Below are 11,082 nucleotides of genomic sequence, written 5' to 3'. Positions count from 1 at the left end.
TGCCGCTATTGTACCCACTTTCAGCCGCTCTACCAACACCGGCTTGACATACCACAATTAGGCCACTGTTCAGCCTTTCTGCTAACGCTTGCCCGAAGTTTATGCCACCATTGCATTTCCAGTTCAGCGAATATTCACATTCCAGTTAATGTTTGCATTGGGAAAGCCATGGGTTTTGGCATTGCAAAGCTGCAATCATCTCTTCTATACACATGCACAACAAAATGAGGCAACGAAAGAATCCAACTGAGAAACAATTTATTAAATAATTAGGCACCGTGGCTGGGGACGCGCGGTTGCGCGAGTCCTGCGAGGGCCGCGCAGGAGGCGGGACCTTGGGAAGGAGCCAGGGCCGCGCAGGAGGAGGATTTCTGGGAGGTGGGGGCCGCTTGGGGAAGGGAGGGCACTGTGCTGGGGGCTGAAGCACAGGGGCTCGCAGTGGTTGCCAGGCCGGCAGCGGTACTTGGCAGAAACGCTTCGGCAAAACGCCTTTTGCGTCCGCCGCCACGGTCCACCGAACCTGGCAACCACTTCCTAATAAACCCCTGCGCTTCCACCACATCCGCCCCCGTCTTCTCACAGATGGCATCTGCATAAGATAAGCGTTCATTTTAGGCCAGCAGAAAAAGTTTGCTCGTTCACAGAAATCAAGATTATTTCAGCAACAGAGAAAACAGGAAAGGCCACAAGTACATGTTAACTCAAAGTGCGTGCCAGAATGAAAGGACTACAGTATCCAAATACAACTTGGAGAAAATCCACCTGAAAGCTCTTCTAACCAACTGTATAAAGCTGCTGCGACATCACGGTCGACCACTTTGCACTACTAACATATGGGAGCACAAATGGCTGGCAGATACAAGGCACGACTACGATCCATGACAAGAGATGGATGTGACTGATGGGAGGGCTTTCTTTGAAAGGCATCTGCTGACTCATATATCTTCAGATGCACATGGAAGAAAACTGCAGATGACTACCCCCATAAAAACAGTAACAAAATATTCACCTGTAATGAAAAAGAAAACTGGTAAAGTATCAACTGAAAAGAAGAAAAGAAAACAAAGCGCAGCAGAACCTGGTGCATGTTCTTCCACTCATCTTTTAAAATTCAGTTAAAAGCTACTGCAACAACATACTTGTTGCCACCTTGCATAACTTCAGGGCAATAAATGACCACTTGCCCTTGCGGCCATGGAGGCTGTACATCCTCTGTACAGCCAACCCCATGATGGCGGTCATTATGTTGGAGCCCACCTCCCTCAGGCCCTTGCCCCCCAGGCGGACCAGCTGCTTTCGCTGAAAAGAAACACCACAGGTGCACAAGCTATTAGGCACGAACATCAATTATAATTTCATTTAGTTTAGCAGAATCGAATAGCTAAGACAATTGTGTGACTACCTGTCAACAGCCCATGCGAGTACCTACAATCATAATGCATAATTTCTGTATGATACAATAGCTTGACTAGTTGCTACCAGCAGAAAGCAACACCACCAATATGGACATTCTTTTTTTTCCCAGTTTACTAAGAGCAGGGAAACTTTAGCGATTAAGCAAAGGTGGCCAACTCCTACCCATTATGCTTTGCATCTTGGACATTATTATATTATAACTATAATGCTTTTTGCAGATATCTATGTGCTGGATGTGTTTTCTCTGCACAGCCGTTACGCTAAAATTGATTTGGTTTGTAGAACTTAAAGTTCCAAAGTGACTCAGGCTATGATGAGGGACACCATAGTGGAGGGCTCCGGAAGTTTCGACCACGTGGGGTCTTTAACATGCGCCACTGACATCACACTGCACACGGGCGCCTTGCTTTTCGCCTCCATGGAAAACTGGCCATCACGGCTGGGTTTGAACCTGAGTCTTTGGGTTCAGCAGTCGAGTGCCCTAACCACTGAGCCACCATGGCGGGGCTCACTACCCTGAAATTGAGCAGTCTAATTAATGCTATACAAAGGGCGCTTATTTAAGTCCCCAAGCACCTGAGTAAAGCTGCGTGCTTAGCAACCACATTTAATTAAACGATGTTGCTTGTTTTTGGCAGCAGATTAAGTAATGAAATGTGCATAATGTGAGCAAAAGACAGGGAAGAGGTGGGTTAAAGCTGCCCCATTATTTGGGAAACCTAGCCGAAATTAAAGACGCGCTGAGAGAGGACCAACTTCCAGCTGTGTTCGCAGCAGTTCATGCAACAGTATATTAACCGAAAGCTCAGCTTCCTGTAAAACAGACCTTACAACATCCTTAATGTTAGCTACAAAGTCCACTGCTGAACTAAATTAAAACAGCACAACAATAAATGACAAATGTAAGGAAAATGAGGGGCTCGTTATGAGACACATACGAAGAAAGGCAGCCACAGGCAACAAAAGCATAGGGGATTTTTTTTTGCTGTTGATCGATGTAAAACAATAATGTAATCACAGAAATATTTGACTGAGAAAAAAAATTTGTTGGAACCAAGTCTGTTATGCAACGACCGGCCACCGGCAGAGCTCTGGAAAACTACATCGAATGACATTGAGTGACACCATCTGAGAGCAACTGCCCCAAAAAAGCCTGTGACTGCACCGCCAAATACCAAGCTACTACAAGATGTGACAGGTGCAATGCTTCGCACAGAACCAGCATCAGTAGCTTTGTTTGCTGTTTAGCGCTCCTTCTCGCCTAAACGCTCTGATGCGACAGCAGTCTCGCAGGTGGCATTTTCTTTGCATTGCGTGGCTGAAACCTGATGTGACAACTGGCACTTGCCGTAAGCAATATTGCGAGCACCACATGTTCAGCACTGCTACTGAGCCCAACAAATTGATAGGAGCCAAAGAGCAGATAAAGAGAGTCCCCTAACAGCTGTCCCGACACGTGATGCAGTTTTTGCAAGCTCTGCTACCGGCTGGGCATTGCGTACCACTTTTGCTTCCAACAGTAAATCTCACCACACAAGCAATCGACAGGGTGTTCCAGTGAACACTCTCAAAAATTCCTAAAGAAGCGCAAGTTCGATATGGGAAAACAATTTTTTTTTTTGGAGGAACGATCTCTCAGCAGTGGTGGACATAATTTACTGCATAACTGTGCGTGTGTACCTGCAAATATTTCTTCTATTTTGAACTCCCTATTCTTAGGAATTCCTGAAAATGTTCACTGAAACAGCCAGTGTGTATATCAGCAAGCAACTTTCATGAACAAGACATTTACATTAACAAAACACACTGTGACAGCACACTCCAGCACAACAGTAGGAATTATATCTATGAAGAGCATGTTATTCACAGAGCACGGCATGCAAATACTCTTGGAGCTCAAGATTTCTTCACAAACCTCGGAATTACATTATGCATGCAATTCGTTAGTAGGCATTCATTTTTTCCAGACACAAATTATCAGAAACATTAAATCACCAGTCCAGCAGCCACGCTGTCGTCCTGGACGGCAGCTTCCGCAGTGTCCAACTGCTCGGGGGAGAATGCGGGCAGTGCAAGGGTGGGAGGCGGTGGCGAGGGGGACACTGGCCGAGTCCTCTGCTCCAGCTGCCGGTCTGACCGCAGCAGCACGTGATCCTCCAGCCTTTGTAACCACTGCATTAAGTCGCACTGCTGCTGTCGGACCTCCAGCAACAGGCGCATCAGCTTCAGCAGGGTAGCTGAAACTGAAGCAATCAACAATTTCAGTGAGAGCAGGGTTAACCTGGGCGCAATAATATCATTTGCGCACTGAGGTACAATAAAGAACAATATGAGGCTAACAGTAGGCAGCAACACACTCTGTACTATGCTCCTAAACTTCCACCAATTTTATCCTCCAAGACACTTCTAATTCATGTTCTATTCCTTGCTAGCCTAATTTAAATGCCATAAATGTCACCATGCACTGACAAACACCTAGGTGAAATGGAGCTGCTCTATGTGTGATAGCTAGCACAGAACATGCAGCCTTGTTGTGTAAAGGACTTCTCAGTCTATGAGCTTCGCCAATTTTTACATTGGTTCATGGGCATTTCCACTGCTATTGCACCATGGCAGAGATGGCAGCAGTTAGTCGCAAATGGATTCTTCCAGTGTCATGAGAAGCATGTGCTAATAGAAGCCAGAAAGGAGAGCAGGCCTGTGCCCTTAATATAGCATTGCACCATTTGGAAAGTATTGCTTACGGCAACACCCACATTGGCCAATATGCTGGAGGTAGACATCTGTTCTAACTGCAAGTGCTGGCAGGGATCAATGCATTAAAATTGCAACAAAGATAGCCCTTATGGAATTATAGCCCTTAGCTGACAAGCGAAATGCAACAAAGAGGTGGACCAAACGTTTCTTGCTAGGCACAGGAGGTGCCAAACCGTTGAGAAATAAAACAAGGTCACATTTATCTCTTACCACGCATCCATTTTGCTGCAGGCAAGACAAGACTAGGAGCCAGCTGATGTGCTCCACAAGACAGTTAGGCTGTTCAGTTCTTTCCTAAGCAAGAGGTCCTCCTTCAGAGCATGCCACTATTATTGGCTGCTTATCTCCTTCAGCACCCTTTATGGGAGCTTTGCGATATTGAAATTAATTTTTTTCAGCACATTTCGCTGCGTCCAAGGCACTGCACTCACTTCCAACCAATAAACTTTTAAAATACTTTGAAAGACAATGAAAAATTACAATATGGGCCTTGCTGACCTGTGTGCCTCTGGAAGCGACCAAATTATGCTGGTAAGGAAACAAATGCACAGAACATGGGACTACTGTGTAGAGTGCAATTTGTAGGAGTGGCTTCCTGGTGGTGATGTAGGCAGAGAGAGGCAACAGAAATGCCAGGATCCAAAAGAACCCAACAAAAGCACAACATACAGCTCTTGGGAAGGGCACACAACAACCAGTCCACTATGAATCACAAGAGAAAGCAATGGAAGTACTAGGTTGTAAATTCCAGTACCACTTCAGTTCAATACAATCGTTTTTGAGAAATACATGTGATGATTTTCAGAGTGACCCCTTTCAAAGCACATAGTTTGAAACTAGAAATGTGCTCCTAGCACCATTGCAAGAGCCACTGACGAGAACTCCATGCAAATATCTTCCTGAATAAGTATATTCTCTAGATCTTTCTGGGCCTGTTGACTGCTGCTCGGCAGCAGCAGGTACAATGAGAAATTTAAAATTTGCTCTGTTTTTCTATAAGACAAAGCAGATCTAGCTTCTACATCTTGTCGTGTCACTTGATACTAGACAAAATAGGAGTGTAATTAAAAGAAAGGAACACAGTGAAAAGACGGGACAAGACGCATTTGTCCTCTCCTCTCACTGTGTCCCCATGTTTGCCTTGCATTTCTCTTTTTGCACAAAAGTAAACAAAGTGAAAATCTCACCATCAACAGTCCCAGCTGTCGACTCCTCCAGCTCGCTGGGTGGCGCACTGTTTTCGCTCACACTCTCCCCAGCGTGATTCAGTGGGGCTGAAGATGAAGATGTGTCATTGATGGCAATCCAGGAAGTACAGAACACACTACTGTGTACAACTACAATGTCACATTTCTATCCTAATTGAATGCAGAAATGCTACTTCAGGATATTTTTGGAGAAGGGACAGAACAGTTGCATGGCCAGGCTGTTTTGCATACAGGTGATCTTAAAACACAATAGACACAAAATTACGAAGTTCAGAAACAAATTCCTGGTTATATAGAGATGCCCCCCAGGCAATAGTAACACTTCCTTTGGCCGAAAAGATATTTTAATTTGGTTTCAATCACAGGCTGTACAAAGACTTCATAATTCAAAACCCACCAAAACCGACACCTCCATGACAAGTAGTTGACGTGAAAAACAATGTCACATCATGCAGATACCTATGACACATAAAAGAACGTTGTGATCCGACTGCGGCGGCGCGTTTCGATGGAGGCGAAATGCAAAAGGCGCCCGTGTGCTGTGCGATGTCAGTACATGTTAAAGATCCCCAGTCGGCTGAAATTACCCCAGGGCGCTGAGGCACCTCTTTCTTCCTTTCTTCTCACACTCTCTCCTTTATCCCTTCCCTTATGAATGTCCACCGAAATGCGAGAGAATTACTGCACCACTTTCTTTCCTGAAAAATCAGTTTTCAATTTTTTAAATATGTGTCTATAGTACTTCAATAATTACATTTCTCATGCACCAGCATGGTGCATTGGTACCGTATTTTCCGGTGTATAAGACGCGGCTTTTTTTCAAAAATCTTGCTGGTGCGTCCTATACAAGGGTGCGTCTTATATGCGAATTTTTCGTTTTTTTTTAGAGAGTTCAGAAATTACTCAGGTTCATTTTCAAGCTTTTTTTACCAAAAAAATATCACTACCAATGATGCGGTTGTAACACGGTTAATACTTCAATACAGGGACCACCGTGCGCAACTTTTTTTAGGTGAACTTTATCATGAAACGACGGGGATGACGACTTCCGGGATCACAAACACACCACCGTTTCGGAGGCCCCAAGCAAAAGTAATGTGAAATGCCAAAAGATGACAACAATCACGCTTCTCACCATTGTCAAGACAAGCCAGGACAAGCCGGCGTTCTTATTTTAGCCACCCTTTCCAATTTTGTTTGCTCCATGTACGTAGTGCGAACAGAATATTTCAGTCGCGTTGCCACCAGAAATGGGCGAACTTTTTGATAGCGCATCCGAAGGTGAAGACTTCTAAGGTTTTAAGTAGAAATAAAATGTTCTTATGGACATATGGGAGAGTTTTTTCGTTTTTCTTTCTTTTTTCTAAAACGTGGGCAGGAATGGTGTGAGTGTTGCCTTTTTCGACCACTTAGCGTTGCTTAAGAATTTCTCACAAGTACGGTGAATTTCATGATGGTCGCGCAAGCGTGTTTAATTGATCCTCACTAGCCCAACTGGGTAAACTGGGGTGCGTCTTATATAAGGGTGCGTCTTATATAGCAACTTTTTCAATTACAGCCTGCATATATGGCGGGCGCGTCTTATACACCGGAAAATACGGTACATTTAAGGACATAAAAGAAACTGTCATGGCGAAACCAAAAACAGAGAGCGGAATATATGTCATGTGAATAGAAACCTGTTCGCAGTACTGTTAACGTGGGTAAGAGAGTTTGCACGAAATGGTTACTGGCAGATTCACTGCCGATCTGAGAGCATGGCAAATGTAAAAAGCTGATGCCAAGTCTGAACACGTTCTATTTCTCTGCAAGTGCAATTAGCTACGGTGGAGTTTTTTTTCCCAGATTTTGCAAGCATACTACCATAAATCCCCAATCAAAACTAACACAATGTCGACCTTACATTCAATAGAAATGAGAAATGGTGTTTTAGTTTTAAGGCGGTTAACATCCAAAGACGACTCAGGCTATGAGGGACGCCGTAGTGAAGGGCTCCGGAAATTTCGACCACCTGGGGTTCTTCAACGTGCACTGACATCGCACAGTACACGGGCCTCTAGAATTTCGCCTCCATCAAAATTCGACCGCCTTGGCCGGGATCGAACCCGCGTCTTTCGGGTCAGCAGCCGAGCGCCGTAACCACTGAGCCACCACGGCGGCTTAACAAATGAGAATTCATGTCGTACGTGGTGACGGCAGCTGTACAACATCGTTGTGGCCCTTATTTCCTAAAAAATAATTGCACATGAACGTCTTGTTGAGTATGCAAAATAATTTCTCATCAATAAAGAAATATGAGAATTTCAATTACCAGAAACTGCCGAGCTTTCTAGGGCTGAAGTGAACTCGTAGCGCCGCACCTTTTTTTCGGCGCTCTTGTAGGATCCTGCAAACATTCTCAATATCTCGACAAAAACCATGTCATCTCCAAGCAACAGTACGGATTTCAAAAAAACAAAACAACTGAGGCCGCCTTAATCAAAGAAAAGCTAATTGAAAACATAGAAAATAAACTGCTAACAGTTGGCATATTCCTTGATATGAGGAAAGCGTTTGACTCGGTTAACCATAAGATATTGCTTGAAAAAATGCGGTGTTATGGAATACGCGGCGTTCCTTTAACGTTATTTGCTAGCTACCTTGACAACCGATCTCAAACAACTATCATTAACGGTATTTCATCTGGGATCGGTCAGATTGTGTCTGGTGTGCCACAGGGCTCCGTTCTAGGACCAACGTTGTTCTTATTATATATTAATGATATCGTCAACCTTCGTCCAGCAGACAACATTATAATCTATGCAGACGATACTAACGTATTTTTTTCAGGGCAAGATAGTAATATTTTGCAAGCAGCCTCCAATAGTTGGTTATCCCAATTGTCTGTTTGGTTAAAATCAAATAGGTTAGAACTTAATGTCAGGAAAACAAAGTACATACTGTTTAGAGCCAAAAATAAGGAAGTTCCGAACAACTTCCAAATTCACTTCGAGCAAGCTCCTATAACTCGTGTCAGCTCTACAATGTTCCTTGGAGTCATTTTTGAAGAACATTTACTCTGGACAGATCATGTAAACTACGTTAGCACTAAAATGGCTCGCTCTGTTGGTATCCTAAATAAATTTCGCACAATACTGCCTCGAAAATTCAAACTACAAATTTATTTCTCTCTAGTCTTTTCGCATGTACAATATTGTTTGTTGATCTGGGGAACGACTACCTCAACCAATCTTGTGAAAGTACTTACTTTACAAAAAAGAGCTGTACGAGCGATTGATAACTTACATTACAGTGAGAGCACAGGTCCTTCCTTCCTCAACCATAGACTGCTAACCATCACAGCCACTTACCACAAGAAGCTTGCTGTTTATATCAGAAACCTTATGAAAGGAAACTGGCAGACTTTCGAGAGCACATATTTAATTGCCCAAACAGCATACAGTCTTAGGCACCCTCAATACCATGCATCAAAATCCCGTACAAACTATGGGTTCCAAAAACTAACTCACATTATTCCGCATACATTAAACGCCTATCCATATTTAACAGAACTGTCACTACAAAATATGTCCGAGGTCAGATTTAGGAAAACTGTTCATGAATATTTTTGTTATAGCTAGTTGTGGTGTGTTTTTACCTAATCAGTTTTTGTCTGTTATGTTTTGATCTTAGTTTTGTTGTGCTTAGCTCTATGCATGCCTGATCTCTGTTTCGTTGTCAATATATCCGCTGTTTTTCTTGTTTCTGTTACTTATGGAAACTTTGTACCATTGCCAAGTGCCACTTTGTTTTTTTGTTTTTTACATGGGGAGGGCAGGCCTCTGTCAGGCGCTACTAGGCGCCTTTAGCTTGCTCTCCCTTGTTTGCAGTCTCTGTACTGGCCAAACAAAACCAATAAATGAAAATGAAAAATTACAAATCAAAAACCAAACTCTTGAGCAATCTACATGAAAATTCTACTTCATATGAAATAAAGCAACATTTCTCACATTGCTGGAATCCATTGACACCACACTACACACACACAAAAAAATAATGTGAGTGTATCATGCTGGTATTTCAGGATGAACATCTTAGAGCAGCCTGATTGTTAGAATAGACGAGGAAATGCTCCAGCTCATTTTATATCGCAGTTTACTGTGTTTTATATTCCAACCAATTATTTGGCACATTTCAGGACAACCAGGTCACACTGCAAGTCACGCCATTATGCACGTAGTTTAAATATGCTTGCTTTCTGGCATTTGTAATTTCCAGGTAGCAAACAGCATATATAAGGCCAAGGTGCAGTGTGGCAATGACGCAGGCATCTTACATCCCTGTCAGACGGGCATTTCGAAGGCTCTCAAACTGATAGTCTATCACCTCACGCTGAGCGCTGCTACAAAGGAAGTTTTAATGGCCATTGAGTATATAGTCTATCGAGTCAAAGCAGTGTGGAACTCTTTAGCGAGATTTCAAGGGCCCTCGAGCATTGTACAAGGTTGTTAGCATTGTTTCGAGCGGCACCAAAGCATGCTCCCATGCATGATATGTTCACAGTAGAAAAACGCGAACAAAGATTACCCTCCCAAATTTTAATGCAAGTACCAAACTTTAGCTTCTACAATGATTTAAAGATTGTGTCAGTCTGGTTTAAAGTGCATTACTTTCATACTCGGCATTGCAGAAGACTGAAACACCAGCGGTATTAGTATTCCCAGAGCACTACAAACTGCGACAGCAAATCACCTAAAACGGCAGTGCCTTTCAAGACAAGGCAACTGACCTGCAATAATAACTCAAAACCTCCTACGATCCCAAATAAGGCTGTTTCTGTGCCGATGCTCGAGAAGCTGCATGTGTGTGCGCACATGTTAGTCAAACACACTAATTTTTTTCGGCTGGTAAAGCCCTTTTGTAAAACCATGGTCAGTGTGACCATTACCAGAGCATTGGAAATGATGGCCGGCACACGAAAGCACGCGGCGCTGCCACCCCAGTCCTGCCACGGTAGATCCCGAAGTGATCCAAAAGCTTCACTGCCCACACTGACCAACAGCCACTGCTGTCTCCATTTCACTTCACCCACAGCTGATTGTGCGGCAGTGACAGGATCCCGAGGTTCCACTCGCTTTTCTCAGTGCTTGTTAAGCAAATCACTCGTGTATACAATTAATGAGTGCTTCAAGATTCCTGCAGGAATGCACCGATTCGTAAATTGCAAGTATGTACACCCCAGCATGTTTGTTTACAAAGCTAGTGTACAAGTGGCTGTATATTGCTCATTTGTACAGGATGAGACGCAAGGTAAGTTCACATTACCAAAAATGTTCTCTTCTGTTTCTCACCAGTCGTAGCTTTATTTGTTCACACACTGTAACAGTGCTGCAAGAAGCGTCAAGGATGTGACTTCCAACATTGGGATATTAGAGGATCTCCGCTTCCCGCTAATTACATGTACATGCTTTATTCGATATGACTAGTACTTAATTTTAAATTGTTTAATCCAGAAGCATGCTTGGTGACCATTTGCATTAAATAAAGGCTCCAAATTTGTTGCCCACAAGCAGCGCCGACTCAGCCTCTGGTCTGCCGAAGACAGATCGAGTGACCATCGGCCGGTTGGTTTCATCGGTCGCAGGCTTTAGGCGATCACTGGTTGCGCTGGTATCGTCACCGGTATAATGTGAAAGATTGGTGCATCAATCAGCTAAGGCCT

General features: G+C 43.6%; 1 protein-coding gene across 2 annotated transcripts; it reads right to left on the bottom strand.

Moving 5' to 3' along the window:
* Window positions 1–241: 241 nt before the first annotated feature.
* LOC149328820 (uncharacterized) lies at window positions 242–4,164 on the bottom strand. 2 transcript variants are annotated; one of them, XM_089561837.1, is made up of 3 exons: window positions 3,412–4,164; window positions 1,140–1,299; window positions 242–589 (listed from the first exon to the last, which is right to left on the bottom strand). In XM_089561837.1, exons 1-3 carry the CDS (start codon window positions 3,634–3,636, stop codon window positions 270–272), a joined length of 705 nt encoding a protein of 234 aa, XP_089417963.1. In that variant the 5' UTR covers window positions 3,637–4,164; the 3' UTR covers window positions 242–269. The 2 variants fall into 2 exon arrangements, with proteins under 2 accessions (XP_089417963.1, XP_089417964.1); XM_089561838.1 differs by having other exon boundaries at window positions 1,185–1,299.
* Between the last annotated feature and the right edge of the window lie 6,918 nt (window positions 4,165–11,082).

The sequence above is a fragment of the Amblyomma mixtum genome, chromosome 9 (genome assembly GCF_055824585.1).
Source record: "Amblyomma mixtum isolate Tamu chromosome 9, ASM5582458v1, whole genome shotgun sequence".
Taxonomy (NCBI): domain Eukaryota; kingdom Metazoa; phylum Arthropoda; class Arachnida; order Ixodida; family Ixodidae; genus Amblyomma; species Amblyomma mixtum.
The sequence above is the reverse complement of the archived record's forward strand: the minus strand, read 5'-3'. Positions and strand labels throughout refer to the sequence as shown.